We start from the raw sequence: 25,940 nt of genomic DNA, 5'->3' as shown, positions 1-25,940 counted from the left end.
TTGTATATAGTGATCACTGTTACAGCAGCCTTGAAGACAGACACAGAGGTGCAGGTCACTCTGCCTACAGCCTAATACAGTGAAGAGTCAGGTAGTTGAACAAGTCACCTGTGAACTAGAGCAATTCCCTGCAAACAATCGGATGTGGAGAGGAACAGGTCACCATCAGAACAGTCAGATACCAATGTTCCCTATAAACATAAATATTCCGATGGTTGATCACACAAAGCGAACCCAGCACAGACAGACTTACTGATTACTGTGACAGTGAGCGGGATACAAGATTATATAACATCCATATCTTCACAGTACCCACAGAGAGAGGGACGGTGTTTGCCTTAAGACAAAGGGGAAATTGATGACGACTGATCCGTGAAACCAGGGAAAGCAAGCTAGATATTTCCACATTAAAATGAAGAGTAAAACCGCAGGATTAGACATTAATATTACAATACTCGACTGGCTCCAATGCTCTGGCTCCACACTTGAGATTTTTTTAACATGGAAATGACTTGGCTGGGTAGCTTTGGCTGCAGACGACATCAGTAATGAGTAGTACAGTATAGAAATTAGCTTGCTTGGGACGCAATGACAGAATCTCAACCTGTACGTCCTGGGCATAGCAGCTACAGCTTCCTCACAGTCACACAGGACGTCTGTCCCCTATGTGCAGGATGCTTACATAGAAAAATAAACACAAAACAAAACATTAAAACGTAAATTGACTTGTTTGTGCCCCTGCAACTTTTGTTTTTGCAGATTTTTTTTTTTATAGATTTTTCTTGCCATATTATTTTAAACAATAAAACCTAAATTCCACCTACCCCCAGGAGCTCACATGTACACGAGAAAGTCAATAAACAGGATTACAGAAATCAGAGCATTGATCCAGTTCCCTTCTTTTTTGTCATTATAGTTCCTACATTCGGTTACAATCAATTTAACCCGATTCTTTCCAGTGATATTTTCAGGTGTACATAAGAGGAAGGATGTGTTCTAATCATGATTATATAGACCAATGACAGGTGCCAGGTGTTGGCTTGATAATGATTAATATCAGCCAAATACATTTAAAAGCAGTTTAATGACAGACTGTAATTGCCCCGGATCCCCACAGACAAACCCCTACCCCAAAACACCCCTCCATATCCAAGACCTAATTGCAATATGTTAAGCAGTGTCTTCATCACCACCAGAATACATACATCAAATTACTATGTGTCATAGCGTTGGGCCAAGTGCCATTTGTATTTTAGCCATCCCGACCAAAATTTGTTTATTTTAATTCAATAAAGTATTGGAAAAATGTACATATTAATCATACTTGCCAACTTTTCCTCGTTGGCTTCAGGGAGATCCCAGGGGAGGTGGGCGTGTGAGGGCGGGGCTTGATGAATCGCATCATTAGGCTAAGATGAAGCGATATTCGCATAATTAAGCCCCACCCCCACCATTTATCTATTGCGGGGGCGAGAACCGGGAGGTTGCCCTGCTCTCCCAGAAGCCCAATCTCTCAGAAATGTGGGAGTTTCCCGGACATTCCGGGAGACTAGGCAACTATGCGTTAAAGAAAAGCAGCTAATGAATCTCTAGAGACTGAAGTGTCTTTTACATTTCTGTCTCCATTACCGAAGTCATGTTGTCTTACCTGTCAGTCTTTGCTTAAATCTTGGTCTCCATGAGAATGGCCGCCTCCATAGGCATCAATACATGGACATAGCACACAATTTCTGAACTCATTAAAACAGATGGTGAAGCCAACCACATCTTGTACTGGCTCAGCATCAGGGAGAATGCCAGACCGTTCAGGGAGTGAGGGAGATCACCACTATTTCAGGGAGTCTCATTGACATTCAGGGAGAGTTGGCAAGTAGGATATTAATCATGTTTCAGGGTCTTGCTAGTTAAATATATCCGGGACATGAGAGGTACTGCAGGTAGCCATTGCCTTGCTAGTATAACTTGCCAACACCAAGACATTTCAAATAAAAATATTCTTTGTAGGCCAAAAATACAGACATGTGACTAGTCAGGGGCATTTAAACCTCAGTATCTCAAAGGCAAATAGTCATCCGCTTCCAAAATTGCTGCATATTTGGACAAATCCCTAACAAGTGCCAATAGGTGCCTTCATCCACCTTACAGTTTGTAAACCTACCAGACCTTTTAAAGGAACATTTTGCTAACTCAGTTGCAGAAATATATACAACCTATCCAAAATATAGTTGTATTTGCTGAAGTCTTATGTGCAGAAGGAGGCACTAAGAAGTACTCACTATATAGGACCAATTTCCATCCTCAATTGCCCTCAGATTATTATTATACAGTTTAGTAAATACAGTCAAGTCCATAAATATTGGGACATCGACACAATTCTCATATTTTGGGCTCTATACACCACCACAATGGATGCAAATGTCACATCTAGAATCAACTCCAGACCTTTTACCTGCTTAATTGATGATGAAATAACGAGGGAATAGCTCACACATATTCATGAAATAGCTTTTGAGTCGATTGTCCCATTACTTTTGGTCCCTTAAAAAGTGTGAGACACATATAGAAACCGTTGTAATTCCTACACCTTTCACCTAATTTGGATGTAAATACCCTCAAATTAAAGCTGAAAGTCTGCAGTTAAAGCACATCTTGTTAGTTTCATTTCAAATCCATTGCAGTGGTGTATAGAGCCCAAAATATAAGAATTATGTTGATGTCCCAATATTTATGGACTTGACTGTAATTTGTTATGCTATAGAGGTGTAAAAGGTCACAGTATTTGCACTATTCCATATTTTCCCAGCCCGCTGCATTGACTGGTGCTCCTCCCACTTAGAAACAAATAAAGAGCTTGCATTGGTATATCCTAATATGCATCTACTGTCTCTGATGAAAGGCCTGAGCTGTGCAGCTAAGTAAAACCTTCCAAAGTGGGGGAGAACGCCAACCACCCACTATTTTTTCACAGTTGGGGGATAGGAAGTCTTACTTCACCAGATCAAATCAAGAAGCACAGTGTCAGAATTCACTAGGATGAGTGGGATCCTTCTGGTCTCAGCTGGGATTGGCGGTACACCACCCAGAGGCGCGGAATCTAACAAAGCGGAAGGCTTTCACCAGGGATTAACGCAAGGGAATTTGGGCTTCACAGCTTCCACCTTGCAGGTCGCGACCCTCTAGGGGAGTTCCCAGAGAGCAGTGATAGAGAACAGAGTACAGAGAAGAAGATAGGCACTAGGTAGCCACTATGGAATGGGAGTACCAGGCAATGCTCTGCGATAGTTCATAGAGATAGAAAAGATGGTCTGCAGTAGTTACCACTAAGGAGTGGAGCAGGTAATAGGTGATCCGCGACAGCACCCTTGGAGAGATGATAATGGTGATTTGCAGGAGTTACCATGGATAAGTGGAGCAGGTAAGCGATGATCCACCGCACCAGGTTAGAGATCTAAGACTCTAGCAGGGGTGCAGGAGCTGCTTACAGGCCAGGAGTCTGACGAGAAGAACCAGCACTAAGAGGTGCTGGGAGGGACTTTATAAATGAGAGGCAACCAATGGGTGAGCAGGGCAGGCGAGACGATCACTCGCACATGCGCAGAGCCATTGCCGACCTGACAGCCGGGGGAGAAAGCGGGGAATGTGGAAATGAGTAGATGCCAACGTCACTGGGTGGCAGCCACGGGAGAGTGGTATGTGACACACAGCTAGTGCTATATTTTGCCAAATACTAATAAGGTATACAGGGGAGTGCTGTAAACACATACGACAATTTGGGTTGCGCCAAGTTTAATCTGGTTTACCCTGCCTATAACAATTAGTGTCAGTTTACGCCGTGTGTTTGTTTTTTTATTCTAACAAAGTTAGAACAGGGCTTAGATTGAGGCTAAAATAGTCCCCCATTTCCTGAGATATTCATACACCCAGATACCAGGGAGGGCTGGCAAATTTTAGCCCATGGGGTCAAGACTTGACTCAGCAGCTTATTAGGAACATTTTAAAGGAAAAAATGCAGGTGACCCAGCCCAAGGTAGTCCGCTATGGGACCAGCGCGGTGGGCAGATGCCCCCCTGCCTCCTAGCCAGCCGCTGCCCAGATATTTAAATCTGTCTACATAAGGAGTGATTTTTTCTGTCCCATCAGCGAGTGCTGAACCCACCATGGGAAAAATACTAAATTTACTCCAGTCTGTTTTTAAACCAGAAAACTCCCCAAATCCATCTACAAGTACCAACATAGCCCCTTAGGATGTCCCAGCATCCTCCAGGAAGAGGAGCACATCATCACCATGTAAGGCCATGGTGTCCACTCTTCTCACCCCTTAAAATTTGGAAATAGTTCTGTTTAAACAGGCCATTGTCAATATGGCCAGGGCACATGATGCCTGTGAGTGGACACCACCTGCCCAAATGAGAAATGGTCGGTCACCCAGCCATTAACCCCTGTTCTTGGCCAAGGAGCTGCATAGAACAGTTTACCCCAAAGATATAATCTCCTGTCCAATGCCAAACCTCCTTATGGTTTGTTAGATGCCTTTATTCCAAGACTTATAGCTGTACACTTTGCAGTCATAAATCCAGTCTGGTCACAGTGGATAATTTTTGTCATTACTTTATTTAATCTAATGGCTAGGATTCTCGCCAATATTTTTATATCTATTGTAAGTAGAGCTATGGGCCTTTAGAATTTCGTGAGAAGTAGATCCTTATCTGGTTTGTACAGCACTATTATCAGGGCTTCTGGCATTGAAGCAAGAAGCATTTTCTCACTCCCTGCTCAAAAATGTCCCAGAGATCCACTACCAAAATATGTTTTTATGTTCAATTGGCGCTCCATCTAACCATGGCACCTTATTGTACGGGAAGGAAGAGGTGACTATGTCTGCTAAATCTATAATCCAGATATATTAATTTTATCTATGTACGCTGTCAAGTGGATCTGGGTATATGCGTTTCAGAAAGTATATAGGTTTTGATAAGAACATTTAAATACATTGGCAAGGTCTCTCCCCCACCCTACCCCCTTACTGGATTTTATGGCAGGAATAACAGTTCTAGAGGTTTCATTGACAATCGAGAACACAAACTGCCTCCTTATACCCCAGAACGTATTGCTTGCTCCTTGAGAAAAGACATCTATGTTTGGCTGGTTAGTTAGAATATATGTCCTTTTCCCCTGTTGCAGCCCATATTTAACTATAGATTCAGTGGGAGTTTTGAGAACAGGATTTTTATATTATGTTAATCCCTTTTCTCTGGGGAACACTGGAAACACCAGGGTATAGAGGGGTGTAGGAGCTTGGGCACTTTTGGAATATCCTCCAAAAAACTCAAACTCCTCTACCTCTATACACCACTTGTTGCCAGATACGCTTCATATTTTACTAACAAAGCACCAGGACAGAACCATGAGTACAGTATGAGAAAGGTCTCCAACAAAACCCCCGGAACGAAACCCTTAAGAATCAGAATACAACAACTGAACAAAGAGCGTAAAGTACGGGCATTAGTGTTCCCCAGTGGACTCGGAGAAAAGATTAAACAAGAGTATAAAAATCACATCATCCTATGGGGGACACTGGAAATGCTGAGGATGTTCCTAAGGGAGTGCACAGTCAAACTGCAGAACCTCAGAACCGTATGCAAAAATGTTGAATCAGTAAAATTAAGTGAAAGTGTTTACCGAAGACCAGGTGGCTGCCCGACAGCCCAGGAAGCACCCACTGACCTGGCAGAATGCGCCATCACATTTTCGGGAAAAGGCTTACCTTACACTGTCCGGAAAGCCCATGGCCTATAGGATCATAGCTTCAAGAACAACATGGTAAAAGCCAGTTGAGGTAAACTCTGGTGCAGAAAAGTACCCTAACTTAGCAGGACTGGTCTCGGAGGCAATCACCAAGATGAGTCCTCCGTCAAGCCGAGAATGTTATGTATCCCTCTGATACAACTCCACTCAGCCAGGCATTTGTGGTAAAATCAAACCACAGGCCCCAGAAGAGAAGCAAACAGGCTTCCACCATGGGAAAACCTGGGTGGGTACCCTGCCAGTCACGGTGTTTGTTGGAAGGTTTGGAAGATGGACACGCAAGCCCATTTACCTCTCTTCCTTGCCATTGCTGAGGGGCAAAAGCAGCGAAACTTAGGGTCCTTATGCCTGGGGGCATTAACTGGGACAATGATCTTTATACAAAAGCAAAAAATTGACAGAGTCGTGTATACTTTGTCAGATCATGCCTCTGAGGAAATGTTTTCTATCCATCTACTCCAGTGCCTCTTCTGAGGATGAGATAGTGCGAGCGAACTCCAGATAGAATTCTTAACCTTGCTGCATAGAACACTGAGTATGACAACTACAAATCTCTCAGCCTTCTCTTGGTAATATTGAACCTTAACTAGACCTTTGTGAATTTCTGGAGAAAAGTCTGAAAACTTCATTATTTTCCACTTATCATGGATTAAAGGGATCTTCTTGTCTGCAGAGGAACAGTTTCCATAAAATACAGCTTGGCTGTGAATGTTCTCCGCTGGGCACTGAGTGTAAGGAATTTGCGAAGTTATGCAGAGAGTTCTTTCTAGAAAATGATTAGAAAAGTCCTCTTTCCATTATGATTGTATAGCCACTTGCCTAAAAACTCATCAGGGATATTGAGCTCCACTTTCTCTCCTTAGCCAGTAGTCTACTACCCTTTGTTTGAATTGTAGTTGGGCGACTAGATTTATGTCTCTTTTATAAAGGTGCAATGGTGTCCCAAATAAAAGAAGCTTCCTGTACCACCTCCCCTCTCTCTCACTTTCTGCACATCCTGACTCAAAAAGTCCAATTCAGAATTAACTTCTCATATGTGGTCAGTGACTCATTCCTCTGAGGCCATAATTGCCTGTAATAGTGTTGCCATTGTGTGTTCATTGCCCTCCTCAGTTAATGTATAGTTCCCTGCAGCGATGCTGTGCTGTGATGTGATGTATCAGTGATGCACAGTATCACAGCTCATTTTATTACTTTAAAAAAATATCCTGAAAAAAGTTAATGTAAAAAAAAATAAAAAATAAAAAAATATACAAAATACAATTATTCACCCAGGAAAGGGACAGGATTTTCACACAGAGTACATGAGTATAGCAGTTATCTTAGCATGACAGGAGCCATCTCTCCATGATCACAAACCTTCTCTACTTGACCAGTATAAAACACAGATAGGGGGGTATAGAGGCGTCCCACTTTGCCAGCTTGACTCAGGGAAGCGAGTGCTGCACTAGATTGCCCTGCTTACTTGGCACACTCCTATGTAAACACTACTTACTGAACTGGAGCACTGAAGCAGAGGAGGTGGCCAGGAGTGGAGAGAGCACTACCCAGCCAAACTATTTAGAATCCTGACCATCTTCTGGGTGAAAGGGAAGGTCATGTGTAAGCCAAGGACACGCTATGCTCTGGTCAGGGCGTGTTCCCCATGACTCACCTCCCTGGAGTCTGTGCAAAGCAGACACATTTTTAAAGAAAGACGACATGAAAGCGGACAAGGTCCTACCTCAAAAAAAAAAAAAAAAAAAGGGGGGTGGGGTGAATCATCCAAGAGGTTTGACAAATATCCAAGACCTGTGTCAGGCTGCTCTTTATACCATCTACACAGATGAACTGGACAATCATACAACTATTGTGCAGATATGATGTAAAGCTTATGGTTTGAGCTGGGAAGCAGACACTTTTGCACCAACACTTTGCACATTAAGCAAAAGACACTTAAAAAGACATGTTCATAAGTAAACAAGAGCATGCACAGCGCCCTCTAGAGGAAAAACAGATGTATTCAGGCTTAAATCTGCATGTGATTTAAAATGCAGTGGGGTGTGAAGGAGATCATATAAAGTGCCTTATATGAGGACATAGGGAGGAACAAAAAGAACACAGGACGAAATAGGGACCATGATATATAATGCAGTGGAAAGTGGAAGATTTATATTAACAAAAAACAGTAAGGGGAGAATAGGGAGATATAAAGTACAAGGGCATGGCAGAAAGAGGCATGTGATATAATACCAAATGGGAGGAGGAGGCGACAAAGTGCATTGGGGGATGGAGATGTCTATATACAGTGAGTTGCAGCACGTTCAGAGTGAGGACAGATTCTCTGCAGTGAGTCAATGCTGACCCCAAATTCCCCTCTTCTCAGTCAGTTCTTTTGCTTACCAGTTAAATAGGTTTTTCCAACCTTTTCATAAACTTAGCTTCTGGGAATCCAGTTACAGTAAATTCATTGTGCCTTGGTCATTGACCCTCGCCAAGTGAACTTCACTACCCTGCAGGGTTTTGTGTGTAGAGTTAAATCCTGCCAGGGAGAGGCGGCTGAGCTTCTCTACCGCTGGCCTCTACTGCTGAGAGATGAACACAGAGAATACCGCGTCTCTTCAGACAAATCACAGACTCTGGACTCCAGTATGAACACAAAATGTACACACGTAGATGTATGTTTATATCGATCAACACAGACAGCCGTTTTGTAGTTTTACAGACATATGGAATTACTCCACGTATGGGGAAAAAAAAAGTACAGAAGCCACACAGGGCAATAATTACGTGTAAAGCCGCCAAAAATCTGACATTGGAGGTGACCAAGTTCAGATATTAACAATAGGGTCGCGCTAGAAGCAAATCTTCCCAGAATTGGAGGACATAGGAATTGCTGAAACCAGGCTGACGCATAAACATAAAAAGGACCACATCCTCACACAATGCTAAGAGGGAGGAATTCACAAAATATCGCACGAGGTTATTGCAAAGAATCAAATGAATCATGCTGTTTTGTTTCATGCCGCTCCCATGTATGAAAATCACTCAGGATGAAATGTTCAGTGAAAGAGAACAGAAGCTCCAGGTCATATAGGTGGCTCAGTGGTTAGCACTTCTGCCTCGCAGCACTGGGGTCATGAGTTTGATTTTCGACCATGGCCTTATCTGTGAGGAGTTTGTATGTTCTCCCCGTGTTTGCGTGGGTTTCCTGGAATATTCCTTCCTCAGCCTCAATTAGAAGTCTACCACAAGAAGCATGATCATTCAGCTCAAGTCCACATCCCATATGATGACACCACCAGGGCAGAAGCAAGGCTAAGCCATAGAACACATAAGGACTGCTTCACACAAACGGATTTATGAAGCAATAGCTGGTTGACCACCCAAGGCGGTCCCATTGATCCCTATGACAGCCTCTCCTGCACATTCACACCTAACTGCGGCTAAAACTGGTTAGTGGTAAAAATGATGCAATGCACAAATGCTGCAAAAATGGCTCTAGTCCCAACTTGAAAAGTTTAAGTTCAGGCCCCTGTGTTTCCGAGATTGAAATATACCTTTTGTCTGACAAACGCAATAAAACGGGTAAACAACTCATTTTCACTAATCTTGTTAAATAGGGACGTATTAGGATTTTAAATTTATTAGAGAAAATAATGATGGAAAAAATATGGATTATCCGACTATTAATGGACTGTCAGTTGCATATGTAGCCAATCCTATACCAGAAGATCAGATCAGACAGTTATAGCCTGTTTTATAGTAACACACATTGGACTATCACTTGTGCAGCTGTTGTGTATGTACTGTGGAGGAAGTAGATAATTTACACAAGAGATAACAAGAGTAGATCTACCAGCGTGAGTGTAGAAAGGTTTATACACTGCAATTCTGTAATTTCTGACCTAATTGGCCACAACTTGCAACACGTAGGAGCCCTAAAACATTGCTGATCTTGATTAACTTCTGATCAGGATTGTTCAGATGACAACTGGGATGACTGGTAAACCTGATTGGATGAAGACTCAATCAAAACGTTTATGCAGTTATTGCCCGACTGCACTGTGACCTCTAACCCAGCTGTTCTGAGGTTCGACCACTCACATGTTTGACCAAAGCTTGGCCTTGTATCCCATTTACGGGTCCTTCAGTGCTCAGTCCATTCCCCAGAGGCACCTAAGATAGTGGCGGATGGCTCAAACATATTTTGTAAATGATAAAACGTATGCAATTGTTTTTTGCCAAGCGCTGGTGGAACTATTGCTTCAGCATGAAAATAAATTCAGAACATCTGTCATCTGTATAAATTATTTAATAAAAGTATATTCACATTCTAAACAAAGGTTGACCGGCTGCTTTAGTGAAGAAACACAATGCAATAGGCTGTCAAGTGAAGCAGTTGATGCGTAGGCTACCAACGGTGGCAGTAGGCAATAAGCCTAAATGACACTTTGACCCAGTCTGTAGAGGTATTTATAATACATTATATAGATCAGTGGTGGCGGTATGAAAAATGTAACTTAATGGAATTTGATAGTTTTACAATGAAAGCAATAAGAGAAGTGTCGGGATGGCATACCACCGTATACCAGCCCACTTCAACCACTCATCTATATATTATATATCACTTGCATATTCCCAGACAAAGACTGTATCTGACCTAGGTTCCCAGTGGTGTACAAACAACTGCTCTTGTTAACAGCATTGTAGACTAGATCATGGCTCATTTGCATGGAGTGCTCACAATGCATCGCCCTTGATTTGTGTTTCTCTCTAGTAGTATTGTCTGAACAAAGAGCATCTCGGATGTTTCTTGAAAAGAGAATAATTGGCACAATAAGCAGCGCAGGGGCATACATACAGACAACCAGTCAACGCAGAAGGACACAAGATAGAAATTCTACAAGATGCCTTTCCTGTGTTCACTGTAAAAGTACCATGTGTGTAACCCTCAAGCTCTTCATAGGTATCAATGGTGCCTTTAAGACGCATCCAAGATGCTCTTGGTCCAGTTCAACACCAGCATAATGAAGATCAGATCACTCTGGGGGGGAGCACCCATGAATTAAGCTTTTAGACATGATCAGTTGTATAGATTAAATGCTTCCAGAATGTGTGTATATATATATATATATATATATATATATATATATATATATATATATATATATATATATTTAATTTCTCTGGAAAAAAACACTTGCCCCCAGGTTTAGTAATCCTTTATAGGTACTAGGAAGCGGGTGATCACTGCCAAGTAAGAAGGCACTTTGCCAGCAGCAGGAATGGACTGGAGTGCGGAGAGGTCTGCAATATGCTGGGCTGGCATAAATCTCTTAAGAGGTGCCCTCTTCAAATCCATTCACTTCTTAGACTTCACTGGATAGGAAATATAAGCTCTGGCTCCGGATTTTTGGAGACCTATCAGTGTCTAGAACCGGGGTGACCTATTTTACATTGTTCCCAAGTCCTCCTGTCAACAGGGAAATTTCACAGGGAATCCTATCTTCCCGAACAACCAGGCAGCTTCAAAAGGACACTGAATAGCGGATTAAGTGATTAATTAGAAGAATGAAATGAGAAGTTACTGCTGAAAGTCAATCCACAACTTGGAACAGGCCTGGGCTTTCAAAGCTTACAAACATACAATGGAAATGTAAAAAAAAATAAAATGGATTAGATACAAAGTCTCAAGCCCTGTAGCCCGACTCAGATAAAGATCAGAGAAGGCAGCTGACTCCCAGACAAGATGTTGCTTAATCAGAAGGACTGTCTTACCAGGGCGGACCTATTGTGAGTGGTGAATAAAAATGGGACTTCTCTCTCAATTAACAGTATTCCACTTCAGATCAACTATAACCGAACAGGAAATGCTGAAATCTCTTGGAAGGACTTTGCCATTTATAAGCAATCAAATCAGCAGAAACACACTCAAAAAGCTCACTCAACCTGTAAAAAATTATATTCATGTAGAATAGGCAGAACGATGCATCCATAAGGCCAGTCAAGGGTTAAAAGAAAAAGAAACAATACAATTCGACTGGTTATTTGCCATTTGTTTCATATAAAAGTTAAGGTGGCGGAGTGGCTTAATCCGAGGTCAGCGGCTTTACCTCTCGACCCCTCTGTGCCCAGTACTGTCGGTAAATCCCATCAAAGAGCTCTTTACATAGGATGACGGCCTTCAGCTTGGCGCAGATGAGAAAGGAACCGGCCATTTTCCGGTGCAGAGAGTAGGTTTCTTCGGGTGGAGGGGTGAGTCGGTGCTTCAGCATGACGGGGATTAAGTCGTGGATCCTTTGGGTTGTGTTCTGTGTGCCAAAATTGAACGGCTCCTCTGAGTTAAAAGCCTCGCCTAGAATCATCACCGCGTCTACGTGCGCCTCCTCAAACACCTGGGGGAACAGCAGAAACCAACAACACCAGTTAATAAAAAATAATTTACTTGTGCAGATTTGTTTCATTAGTACTTGCGGTATCGCTGCACTATTGTTCTACTAACTCAATTGGTCAGAGGAGACCAGAGCAATATGCTCATCTAGCTGCTTCCGTGTAACAAAACCCATCACAGAGAGACAACTCCCACTGGTGACTCCACATCTATAATAACATGGTGTTTGGACAAATGATAACATAACAGACCCGATACAGCACAACAAATATGAAAATAAACATATTGACAGTCAAAGCTTCCGTAAAGAGGAATAACAATGATGTGTCAGTATGTGAAACACCTACAAATAGTATAATGACATTATATACAACAAAACAAGGACACAGCTCCTTGTCACATAATAGAGTTGTGGCATATTAATAACACCTAAATAGAAAATGAGGTCCCTGTAATGAAGCACTAATGAAAGCGAGAACGTGGATATCCAAAATGACAGCAGCAGTTGAGACAATCTTGCAATTTGCCATTTTAATAGGAGACGCTATGTAAGTCCCCTAAGGCTTCTCCTGCCCATGTGGTATAACCGCTTGGTTCCATGTCTGGGACCTTCCTGGTCTGTTAGAAACTCTCCACTGTCTGCACTTCAGCTCCCATGAGCCTCCAGGCTCTAACTCTATCTAAAACTTAGTTTCGGGTTATGTAATGGGTGAATAACATGGGGTGAGAGCGCTTTAAATGAAGATCTCTTTACAAGTTGCTTTTTGGGGAAAACGGGTCATTTCCAGCAGAGAGAAGAATGTAATATCACAGGTACAAATCAATAAAACAGACTTCATATATACAACTTTTATTTAAACTAAACTGCTGGAAAATGGCTACAGAAGTTGGAACCTTAAACCTATTGCAATGGGGGTTATATTTGACAACGATTTTCAAGCAAGCAATACATGTATATTAAACAGAACAGGCTGCATTTGAATAAGCTGACAATCGGCACCATTTGTCATGATCACATTTAATCCAGGAGGAACTCAATACTCAGCTCTGATTATAAGAGGTATTTGTTGCGTTATAATCTGCAATTGAACAGATCATCACTTTAAGAGATGTCCCCGGCTTTTCTGTCTATCAAATCCCTAAAACTCACAATGGTGGTAGAGAACGAGACTGCCTTGGATGTGTTACAGCACAGAACCTATAACAATGAAAACGTAACACAGCAATGTCCCGCACAGTGTCTGAACAGGCTGTGATACGGACAACGTGTTCCTGACAGTGTAGACATTAACTATTGTCATTATTTCACATTTGTTCTAGAAAACAGGGACTCGGCTGAACCTCACAACCACCCTTTCAGGACTGTGTCCCATAGTTCCATGGAAGAACAGGTCTATGAACACCTACAAGTTCCTACATTAAGTAAAGCATACGATACCTTACAGAGGGAAACAAATACATTACCCATTGTTACCGGTATGAAAATTTACAATAAGTAATATGTTTCCAATAAGTGATAAGTCTTATAGTTTAGTGTCCAGTTAGAAACTGAAGCACTAAAAAGACAGGGAGATAAAACAAGTTCACTACACAATAAGCATGCAAAAAAACTCACAGATAATCCATTAGGAATATTGGGGTAAAGAGCTACAGGAATACACAGAATGAGATGAGACAAAACCACCCCAAGATCAGTTATTGACAATACAGCTGGACGGACAGGTTCTGACTAAATTCACATCAATCCAACACTAACATCCCTCGTCCTGGTTAGACAACAATATCTAAACAAAAAAACCAAAACAAAACACCCCCACAAACTAAACAACTAAAGCGTCTGTACTCCCAGATCACGTGCCGTTTAAACAATTAAGATTATATTACGCTTGTTATATACGTTGACCAAGAAGAACAATAAGTGTTTCTTAAAGAGCACGTGTTGTCTATATACAATGAAGCAGGCCTGGCCAACCTGTGGCTCTCCAGGTGTTGTGAAACTACAAGCTCCAGCATGCCTAGCCAGCTATTGGCTGGTTATTAACTAGCAAAGCATGCTGGGACTAGTAGTTTCACAACACTTGGAGAGAGCCACATGTTGGCCAGGCCTGCTCGGTGCATGAAGCCTGCAAAGCCACCAACAACATCCCTGAGGGACTGTATTTCTCAGATTTTACCTGACTTACATCGTCATGCCTCATTTTTCTTAGCGGTGTGGTCATGAATATAGATTCAGCTTACAAAATTCCCGTCTCACCAATGTGCAGGTGCCAGGTAAAACTTCAGGATGAGTTTTTAGCTGTGATTACAACTAGAATGGAAGCAGCTAGATACTATAGATGGGGCAATAGAGCTGGCAGACTTGCAAATCTGTCAAAGCCTTTTAAGCGCAGAAGTCACATAGTAGCAATTAAAACAAGAGACTTCCCGTTACCTATCACTAAATCTAGAGAAATAGTGGATACTTTAAGTACTACCATACACTTTATACTCCACCTAATAATTCTCTTCTAAATAATCTACTATAAGAAGCTAATTTGCCCAAACTGTCCCCTGAGCAACAGGCTTTATTATTAAACACTGATATCTCTTCTCAAGAGATCTCAGACCTTAAGCTTCATAAATCCCTTGGCCCTGATGGATATTCAGGTGAATAATATAAACATCCAAAAGTAGTAGCTGTTCCGACCTTGGTGGATAGTCCGATAAAGTTCCAACGTCATCGCCCTTACTATCCATCTGTCAATCAGGCATACACTACTCTAATTCCAAAACCTAATAAAGATCCAATGCCCTATTTTGTGCTCTCTGTTGACCTCACATCAATTAGGCTTCGTCCATGGACGCCATTCTGTACTCGGTATTCGCACTGCAATAGCCTCAATAATAGCCTCTTCCCAGAACCCCATTCTTTTTTTTAAATCCAGTATTTTTATTGAAATTTTTTAAGATATAAACATACTAAACAACAAAAAGAAAAGAAAAACAATCGCATACATATCGGAATTAAATGACGGAATTTACAAGATTACATTAAAGCATAATAATAATAAATGTGCTATATTCATTCAGGATCATACATCGTAAATGCTTATACCTAAGTATGTTACACATGCAGGGTTTATTACATGGACTTAGATACTTATTATAAGAACTGCGGTAGCCATACATTTAAGTAGATAGAGCATCTGTACTAGATGACATAGGATAGAATGGAGACTCTAACCATCTGTACCATATATTCTCAAATTCTTTCAGAGCCTATCTGCTAGTATAAACAAATCTCTCGTGCCTTATGGTGGTATTGACCAATGCCTTCCAATTTTTAACCGTGGGACTCGTCGGGGCCAACCACAGCCTCGCTATACAGACCTTAGCCAACATCAATAACTGTGAAATGTACATTTTTGTCAGTTTATTAACTTTCCCCTTCAATCGGAGCCCAAAGAGACAAGTGGCCGGTGAACTAAGAGACACTTCAATTCCAGTAACCTGAATACATCTCCTGATCCTTCGCCAGAAGATTTGTATACATGAACACTCCCATAGAAGGTGTCAAAAGTTAGCATTGATCGAATTGCATTTCGGACAGTTAGGGGTAGCATCCGGGCGAAATTTTGCCAATCTAATAGGGGTAAAGTAGGCCCTGTGTAAGATAAACACCTGTATTTGTTGAAATTTTAATGATGAAGTATAACCTTTAGTACTGTCTGTAACCATTTCCCACTCCTTGTCTGATAAAGGGCCAATATCTATTTCCCACCGATTCCTCAAACCATCCAAATCATCTGCAGTGGATTCATAGAGAAGACATGAATACATTCGAGAGATCAGACCTCTATAACCCAAGGCCTGTAATTGTTTCCTCAGTGGATCCACCCCAAACACCAAAGTCTCCCCTTTAAATTGTGTGTTTAGGGCGTGTCGTAACTGAAGGTAAGAATAAAACATTGTTCTGGGTACAGAGAATTCCCCAACCAACTGTTCAAAGGATTTAAGTACATTTGTATCATAAAGCTGACCTACCGACACCACACCCAACCGAGACCACTCCCTGGCCCTCTTCACTGTATTCAACTTCTCAAATTTCTTTGCCCCCCAGATAGGAGTATATGGATCAATGTCAGTTTGTTTCATTATTTTATTACAGATTGTCCAAATCTTAACTGCTTGAATCAGGAGCGGAGGAGCCCGCATACCAAGCCGCCCCGCCAGCAGTGACTGTAAGGGAGTGTGATTAGAATTAAATTGGTGTACCAACACCCAATGTAGCTCATGGTAATCGGGGTCCGAAACCCATGCCTTAAGGTGGACCAATTGAGAGGCAAAATAATATAATTTCAAGTTAGGAAGTACAAATCCACCAGAAGATCTGGATCTATACAGCGAGCTGAGCTTGACCTTAGCCCTTCCCCCTCCCCAAACCAATGAAATCAAATAGCTATCAATGCATCGGAAAATGGAGGGTGGAATATATACAGGTGACTGCTGGAGTATATATAAAAACTTTGGCTGCACCATCATCTTAATTAAATTTATCCTACCGGAGACAGAAAGTGGGAGCTTCTTCCATACATGAGTTTTTTCTTTAATGTATTTGATCTGGGGCCGCAAATTAAGTTCTACATATTCAGCGGGGGTATTAGAGATCCATATTCCTAAGTATTTGAATTCCGATGCCCATTTTAACTGTAAGCCTTCTGGCATTGTCACGGGACACTCCCATCCCAGAGGGAACACGCTAGATTTATCAGAACCCCATTCTTACAATATGCTTCTCAGTCTGGATGCCCACAAGGCATTTGATACAGTATCTTGGTCCTTTTTGTCAGCTGTATTGAATACAAGGGAATTTGGAAAATGTTTTATAGAAATGATTGACTATTTCTATGACACCCCATCAACATCTTTAATTATCAACATATTATTAGGAGATCCCTTAGTGATGACAAGAGGTACTCGACAGGGATGTCCGGTAACCTCACTGTTGTTTAACTTCTCATTAGACCCAATGCTGAGAGTAATCCAGCAATGATGAGGGGCATCTCTGTTGGTACAGAATGTACCAAAATCACAGCATTTGCAGACGATATTCTGCTTCATATTCAAACCCGGAGTCTTGTCTGAGTTCCTTAATGGCGAAAATTGGGGAAATTGGATCAGTGTCAGGATTTGAAGTGAATCTTGGAAAATCAATGGCTTTATCCCTAGGATGAGGTTTAGCGAAACCTCCATAGGCACCACCCCTTTTGCTGCAGTGTACTAAGTAAATACCATATTTGGGGGTCCGGCTCCCAAAGAACATTGCCACTCTCTACAATCTTAATAGTAGTAAAGCTATAACTGGAATGCAAAAGGAACTGGATGGTTGGGAGCGATTTAATCTTTCTTATTTGGGCATGGCAAGCCTCTTGAAGATGATATTGTTTCCTCATTTATTGTATCTCCTCTGCAAACATTGCCATTACTTTTAAAAACAAAAAGATGCACAACAAATTATCTATTCCACAAAATTATATGCAAAAAGCAGCGTCCTAGGATAAGCCTCATTAAACTCCAACCCCCCAAAACAAATGGGGGTATAAATTTTCCCTGATAGTTAAATACAGCCACGCAGCTCACCTGCGCTATGTGAAGGACTAGCTGATGGATCTAAGTACATAAACTAACCGTAGAGAAACAATTCCTTCCTGATATCCATATAAAGGCCTTTCTTCATTTGCATGAACAGAAATTACTTTCCCATATTGTTGAAAACCCCCTTGTCCTTTCCGTTAGGAAAATTTGGCATATATTACGACATAAACTTCACCTTAACCCTTATAAATCGATACACTAACCGTTTGTTAAAAACCCTGAATTCTAATATTGGCATGGCGGCTCGCCCCTTCACTGTGTGGGAGAGGGAGGGACTGCGGACAGTTGGACATCTATTGGATAAGACCAGGAAAATACCAAACCACCAATGATGCCCGAGAGATGATATCCCTTTTCACAGCAGCGAACTGGGATAATACCCTCGACACTTTATTACTAGCCACCCCTTCCAAACAAGGAGCCATATCCTCTAACTATGCCTTTCTGAGAACTATTATAGATCACACTAAAATTTATTGGGGTCTGAGTGGGTGGTAATGCCATTTCCCTCCAAGATGTTGGCGAATGAATTGGCTACCTCAATAAAACTTTTTCCAGCCTCCATATATGCCGAAATGTTCCTTAACATCTTTCATAGAGGCTACCTCTCACCTCATCGTCGAAATATCATTGGTCTCTCAGCTGACTCTAGATGCCCCAAACGTGGTGACCCCCAGACAGACATATATCATTGTTTATGGGTTTGTCCTGTAATTCTGGACCCGGATATGAAGATTTGCGACTGCAGATTTAGTAAATTACTTACCATTCACTCCTGAATGGGCAATTTGGGGGCATTCTGCCTCCCGATACGCGAACTTCCGCAGAGGGAAGAAGGTTACTTATGGCAATATCTGCCGCGGCTAGGAAATCCGTTCTTCATACGTGGATTCCGAATTCTCCTCCAACACTCGATTTGTTTAAGGAAAAAATGTATTTTCTGCTACGGATGGATTGGCTGGAGGCATCCCTCCTGAAGGGTACATTAATTTATAAGTTCTTTGAAACCTGGGAAAGTTATATTACCATCCTACCCACCCCGCTGCGAGTACAGCTCCGCGACTGTTCCTACCAGACGCTTTGGTTTGAAACTAGAGTATTTCTCAAAGACCCTCCAATCTCCATATAGGAGATTAATGTAGATCTATCTTCTTTCTCTGTTTTCACCGCACGTTGAAATCTGATGTTTTTTGGTAGTTATTTGGTTTGGGATGGAGAAAATTTGTTTTTTTTTTTGTTTGCTTTTGCCCATGGGGGATACTTCAATTACAATGTCCTGCAAAATGAGAAAGTTAATTTTGCTAAAAATTCATAACTTATCTATGCTGGGAATATTTGTATTTGAGAAAGTCAAGATGATATCTATGCAGACAAGGTCAAGACCCAACATTGACGAGTCTCCCTGATCGCGCTCACAAAATATGTATTATATATGTACATGTCTGCGGATCGTACCTCAAAATGATTGTCAAAATATAAAAGCTATCTATTATTACATTATATGTATCCAAACTTCAATAAAAATGTTTATATACAAAAAAAAAAATGAAAAAAAAAGAATGGAACCAGCTATTCTAGATACTGATAGCTGCATAAAACAGGGATCACTGTGGACTCCAGGCTCCAGAATCCGCCCATTTATTTAATGATCTAAATGATAGAGTATGTGACCTGACTGATAGATTTAGAAACAAGAACAAGGGGCACATTTATCAATCTCAATCTGTTAATGGTGTGCCCCGTCCCCGATGTAATATAAAACAGTAATTCTATTAATGTCAAAGTCCGGTGGGTTTTGTCTTAAAAAAACCCCAAAAACAATTATATTAAATAGACGATAAATCGTTGGTTTTAGAGAACCGCCAATTGATACATTTAACCCCAAATTCATAATTTCCCAGACTTCTGTCTATCAGAACAGACATGTCCCGTCAGACAGAGAACACATCACTTATCACAAGTGGGTAAAACACATGCCATTAATATATTGATACAATATATTTTTAAGAGACCCATCGTAATCTGAAAAAGACTGACAAATTCATCTAGTAAATGACAGAAACTGGATGCCAATTAACCAAACTACAGCCATAAATCTAAGGAGACATCTTTCTGATATAAACACGAGTTTCTGCCTAGCCTGACGTTCCTCTAGGTCACCGTGTAACCTCCAATAAATGAGACTGATCATTTTATCTCCCCCAAATCACTAGAAGACTGTCCAAATTAATGCACACTGTAGACTCTCTCAATTAACATAAACCCAATTAATACGAAATCCAGATTTTCTGGAAAAGCAGATAGCTTTATCTATTTGCGTCCTCAATACAGGGTGTATTATTAGAAGTATATATGTATTTAGTGAACCGTAACGTACATGGCACCTGGACAAGAGATTTAACCAGAGTATACATTATTGATAGCGAGTACTGAAAGTTACTCAGATTTATGCTGCACAGGTTTTCCCCAGTACCTGTTAACTAGACTGTGAACTTGCACCATCTCTCACTGGCTGGACCACTCAATCTTTGATTCCTTTACTGTATCAAACAAAAAATGCAGTTTCTTAAAAAAAATATAAGTGTAAGTGTAATCCGTTTGCATAGTCAAGTCAGAGAAGCTACAGAGTAAAAGGACTACCCTCCCAGTAGCTTCTCTATGTGACCACTCATAATGATCACACAAACACTTCCACTTCTTCTGGGCCCTAGTATTTCTCCTTGTTGTTCCATTTTCCTGGTCTACTTCCAACACTTTTGTGCTCTGTTACACAGCAGCCATCCTCAGAGTGACAGATCCAGATGGAACCGTGAGCTGCACCATCTGGGGGCAAAGTTCTAAGGTCAGGGGACGCGTACGTATAGAAGGTACACCGTGATTTGGAGAAGAGAAAGAGAGTCAGTTGCCCTATATTATTATTATCCATGGCCCAAAACAAACTTATTGGAATTGACCACTGCTTCTGATGATATAATGAGGAATGCAGAACATTATTCAGATACCATTAACATGTAAATGAAAACTCCCTGAAAGCCATGTTTACCTTGGTTTCAAACCCGGTGAGAAATTTAAGATCTCTGGACTTTTGTAGAACTTTTAATCGATCCCCTTCTGCAGCAGCTTTCACAACCTGTAGAGGGAAGAATTATATGCAGATAAGAACTCATAGGAGGGGTCTCTGAGCACAGCTCCAGAGTAATGTAGGGGTGGGTGCACGAACCGTGTGTCACCTTGTGGGGAGAGATTTGCTTTAGGAGATGAGCGTTCTCTGTCTAGGCCTCTTTATTGGGGCGAGATCATGAGCTTGTATATTATGAAGGCTATGTTCAGAAATAACTTATTCTAACTATCTTACATACCTCAATATATTCATCAGTGAACTTGTCCTCAAATCCTCGACTGGCTCCAAAGTCCAACAGCATCATCTAAGGGGAAGAATGTGGGGTAACAGCTAGTTTGGGGTTGGAGCAGATAATCATTTCTACAGCTTTCCACAAGAATGGACAATTCTTTACATCAAACACAGTAACAATATGAGAAATGACATTATACAAATGGGTAAGTGTGAGAAAGGAACAGCAAGTCATTTACTGATATAGTGTGCTGTAAGATCTTGAGCTGAACATACAACAAATATGTACTACTTCCCGGTAATCCTACAACGCAGCGAATGGGTAAGAGGAGAGCATTTATGATGACAGATGAGATCGACTCATGAATCATGGGGAGTCACACTGTGCAGACTTTGATAAGGAGAACCAAACGTTATTATAATAATTAAACTGCTCACGTCTACTGTTCTTACACCAATTGTTGCCTAACATGCTGACTGCAGGTTGTCACTCTCACCTTGTTCATCTCGGCATCGTAGAAAAAGTTGGACCAGTTGGGATCAGTCTGCATGAAGTGGAACTGAAAGACCTCCTGGAGGCAGAGGCGCATGATATTGTAGGAAATCTAAGATGCAGAGAATACGATGAGAGCTGGGCAGTTTGCAAATCGTTGCATAAGAAATATTGTAACATAGAAAAAAAACAATCAAAACAAAAAAACTTGCAGAAATGGTCGAATACATAATTCTTGGATGTACGAATTGTAGGAAAAAGACTGAGGGTAGAATCGTGGAAAGTGTTTTATTTTAGCATTTGTCAGCAATTTTTCCCCTACATAATGCATAGAACTAAAAAGGAAAATTATTCCAAAGATGCTTTTAAAAGTGGTCTAATCAATAATAAAGTCCAGTCAAGTGTATTTATTTGAACAGGTGATCACATAAAGAATGGACAGAATAACTGACTAAAACCCATAAAGATCAAGACAACCCGCACCTCTATTTTACATCATGGGGGTGGCAGCTATAGATGGACGGGCTAAATCCTTAATGTCATCTCCTCCTCAATACTGACAATTACACCGGAGAGTAAAATATGAAATTCACTGTATTCCTATTGAACTGCCAACTTCTCCCATCTCTTACATCAGCTCACTGTGCCATCAATCTCTGACAAGTATACATGGGGGAACCAGGGATCGCCATGATTAATGGAAGCCATGCAGGGGAGACGTCAGAAGAGGACAGCTGGGATGACTGGGCACAAGGAACACAGTAAACTTTGCGGTTGCAGGGAGCTAAATGTTGTATTGTCCATTAAAACGAATGACCAGTTGTATAATCATAAGAAGTCTGGTCGGGAAGAGAAAGCATTCTCTGGTTCGCTCTCATTGTTACAGAAAAAAAAGCAGAGACATCTATGTGGGGATTTCATCATTCAAAAAGCATCTAGATGGCTCTGAAAGAAAATGTCAACCTGAACTGATGTAATAAACCCATAGAGTCTATTTCGCTAATTTAAAAAAACAAAAGCAAAACAAAAAAGTCACCATCTAACTGGCATTGATGGTTGGCTACACCTTAGTAAATTTATACTCCTAACCAAAGTGACCCGTCGTTTAAACGCCTGCTCTCTCGCAGATATCCCCACCGCGCACAGTCATCTGTTGATATCAGCAGTTTTGAACTTACTATAGAATGATCTTATGGATGTATTGCATCTAATTCAGAATAAAAATAAACTATCCAAGTCCCTTTACTGGAAGTCAATGGTCTGTGCAAACCGTTCTAAACTATGTGTACCCCTAAGGCTTCAGGTGAATAGGTAGGTGCCAACTGGAGGGCACACTTGCTGTCTCACATGGATTTGGGAAGACAGTTACTACCTTCCTTTCTATAATCACATGTAACTGCAAAACATGCATTTTTATTTCATATGCTTTATATAAAAAAAAAAAACAACAAGTTTTTAAACAAGTAGAACACGTACTAACAACAAGAAAATGTACTACCATTTATTTACACAATCATACACCTGTGGAATTATGATGTAAAGTGTACAGAGACATTATGAAGCAGACAGTTATTACAGCTCTAGAACATTAGTGCATGACAACTATTAAACTCATCCTAACCACAGTAGCCAGACACTTACATAGTCTCAGTTATACAGTGGGAACAGGACAATATAATCTAAAAGATTGAGAAGCATCATCAAGGAGTCTGTGATACTTGATACTTTAAGAAGTGCAGATATATATTTCTTCCAAGAATCTTGTTTGGCCTTGGAATGTTATTCAAAGACCAGACCAGATGAAAACAAAAATCCCTCCGATTTGATATTAAGACATTAGACAAAGACTTCTGAGCTCACCCTGTGCACTCTGGCAGTTGTGAAATATACAGATAGTAAAAGAGCAATTTTATACTTTCAATAAATCCGCTTCTCTGATTCCATCTGGGGGAACACAGTGTCCCCCAGATGGAATCAGAGAAACGGATTTATCATAAGTATAAAAATCCTCTTTTCTCTTTCATCCTATCTGGGGGACACTGCTACCATGGGGACGTTCTAAAGCAGCCCCCCTAAGGGTGGGACCGCTCTGACAGCCCGGCACGTAGAGCACAAAATTGGCATCTGAAGATGCAAAGACATGGAATTGATAAAATTTTGTGAAAGTATGGACCGAGGACCAGGTGGCTGTTTTGCAAAGCTGGTCTGCTGAGGCCCCATTTCTCGCTGCCCAAGACGCCCCCACCGAACGGGTGGAAAGGGCAGTAAGTCGACCTGGCACAGGTCGATTAGCACCCACATAATCCTGCCTAATGGTTGCAGTAATCTATCTTGCAATGGACCATTTTGAGGCTGGCCATCCTCGTTTATGGGAATCAAAAAGAATAAATAAAGAATCTGTGTGCCTAATGTGAGGGGTCCTCCTCACAAATTCAGAGAGTCCTGACCACATCCAAACAGTCCGTTGAAATTTGTGCGGAGGACGAAATTCCCCCTCCCCTTGAACACTGTAACCACAATTTCTTGGTTCATGTGAAATGCCGAAACCACCTTTGGTACAAAGGGATTGTCCGTAGGACTGGTCTGCCCTTGTGGAAAAACAAATATGGCTCACAACAAGAAAAGGCTCCTAACTCTGACACTCTGCAATCGCCAGAAGGAAAGCTACTTTCCACGTTAAAGAACCTTAGATCTGCTGAATGCAAAGGTTCAAAAGGAGGCCCCTTAAGCATATCAAGTACAAGGTTGAGATCCCAGGGTGCCGTAGGCATGACATAAGGAGGTTGAATATTCAAGACTCCCTGCAGAAACGTCCTAATATCCGGCATGTCCGCCAATCGAAGGTGAAAGAAAACCAAAAAGGGCTGATATTTGTACTTTTAAAGAACCCAGACGAAGACCTGCATCCAGGCCATCCTGGAGGAATGCCAGGAAACGATGTAGACAAAGGGACGATGTATGGCAGGGTCGATTTCCGCACTATCTGATATAAATGCGCCAGATGCGGAGGTAGATACGAGCCAAAACAGTCTTACGAGCTCGCAAGAGCATGTTCACGACTCTAGGGGAGAATTCTTTAGACCGCCAAAGGCTGGCTTCAACAGCCATGCCATTAAAGTTAGCCAAGGCAAGTCTTTATGTTGGAATGGGCCCTGGAAAGGAAGGTATTCTTGCAGAAGTAGACGCACCCCTTGACCTACTGCCATCAATATAATGTCTGCATGCCATAATCTCCGCGGCCAGGCATGAGCCACCAGTATCACTGGGAGTCCCCCTTGCCTTACTCGCCTGAGAGCGCTGTGAATCTTGGGTATAGGGGGAGGGGGACAGATAACCCAACCGGAAGTCCCAGGGCATTGTCATGACGTCGATGGCTACCGCCGGGGGGGTCCCTTGCGCAGAATCTTGGGACCTGTTGTGCCTCGAAGCCATGGAGTCCAAGTTCGGGAGACCCCATCTCAGGACCAGCGACTGGAAGACCTCTGGATCGAGTGACAACTGCCCCGGCATTACCGCATGACGTTTTAGATAATCTGCCTGCCAGTTCTAAATGCCTGGGATCAACACTGCTTAAATTGAGGAACGTTCTGTTCTGCCCAGGCCAAGATCTGTGCTGCCACTGCCATTGCTCCTGCATTTCTGGTTCCACCCTGTCTGTTGACATAAGCCACTGCCGTGGCATTGTCGGATTGTAACCTGACCTGAAAATCCTAAAGCATGGACTGGGCGCCCCGAAGAGCCATTAGCATGGCCTTCAACTCCAGAATGTGGATAGCCAGGGAAGACTCCTGAGTCGACCAAAGGCCTTGCAGTCGTAAATGAAGGGCCACAGCCCCACAAGCTGGTGTCTGTGGTTACTATGATCCAGGATTACGGGGCAAGGGACCTACAGGACATGCCTACCGCCAGGTGATCCTGCACCACCCACAGCTGAAGAGAGACACCCTCGCGTTGGAAGACAAGTGGATCTTCTGGTGTTCAAAATGCAAATGGGAACCTGACCACTTCATTAAGAGGTCTGCCTCTACTTGTCTGACCCCTCGCAATGGAGCCTCCCCGAAAGGGCTGCCGAAAAGAACCAAATCGAGGAGGTTTTGCCTTAGGAACATTTACTGGCAGAAAAGTACTTTTGCCACCTGTGGCCTCGCAAATAATATTGTCCAATTCGGGTCCATACAACACTGCACCGGAATAGGGTAATGTTTCAAGCGATTTCTTACACTCTGTACCTGTGTTCCAGGACCTCAGGCATAGGGTCCTTCTAGCCGCCACCGCCGAAGCAG

General features: G+C 41.9%; 1 protein-coding gene across 2 annotated transcripts in view; it reads right to left on the bottom strand.

Moving 5' to 3' along the window:
- Positions 1–10,084: 10,084 nt before the first annotated feature.
- COQ8B (coenzyme Q8B) overlaps positions 10,085–25,940 on the bottom strand; it is a 34,909-nt gene continuing 19,053 nt past the window's right edge. For both annotated transcript variants that reach the window (XM_075187031.1, XM_075187030.1), the window contains exons 12-15: positions 21,662–21,769; positions 21,172–21,237; positions 20,856–20,942; positions 10,085–12,182 (exon numbers count right to left, since the gene is read on the bottom strand). In XM_075187031.1, the coding sequence (XP_075043132.1) occupies positions 11,877–12,182; positions 20,856–20,942; positions 21,172–21,237; positions 21,662–21,769 (567 nt within the window). In that variant the 3' untranslated portion in view covers positions 10,085–11,876. The remainder of the gene's footprint in view (positions 12,183–20,855; positions 20,943–21,171; positions 21,238–21,661; positions 21,770–25,940) is intronic.

This window comes from Mixophyes fleayi, chromosome 9, assembly GCF_038048845.1.
Source record: "Mixophyes fleayi isolate aMixFle1 chromosome 9, aMixFle1.hap1, whole genome shotgun sequence".
In the NCBI taxonomy this organism is placed as follows: Eukaryota; Metazoa; Chordata; class Amphibia; order Anura; family Limnodynastidae; genus Mixophyes; species Mixophyes fleayi.
This window is presented reverse-complemented; position numbering and strand designations above follow the sequence as displayed.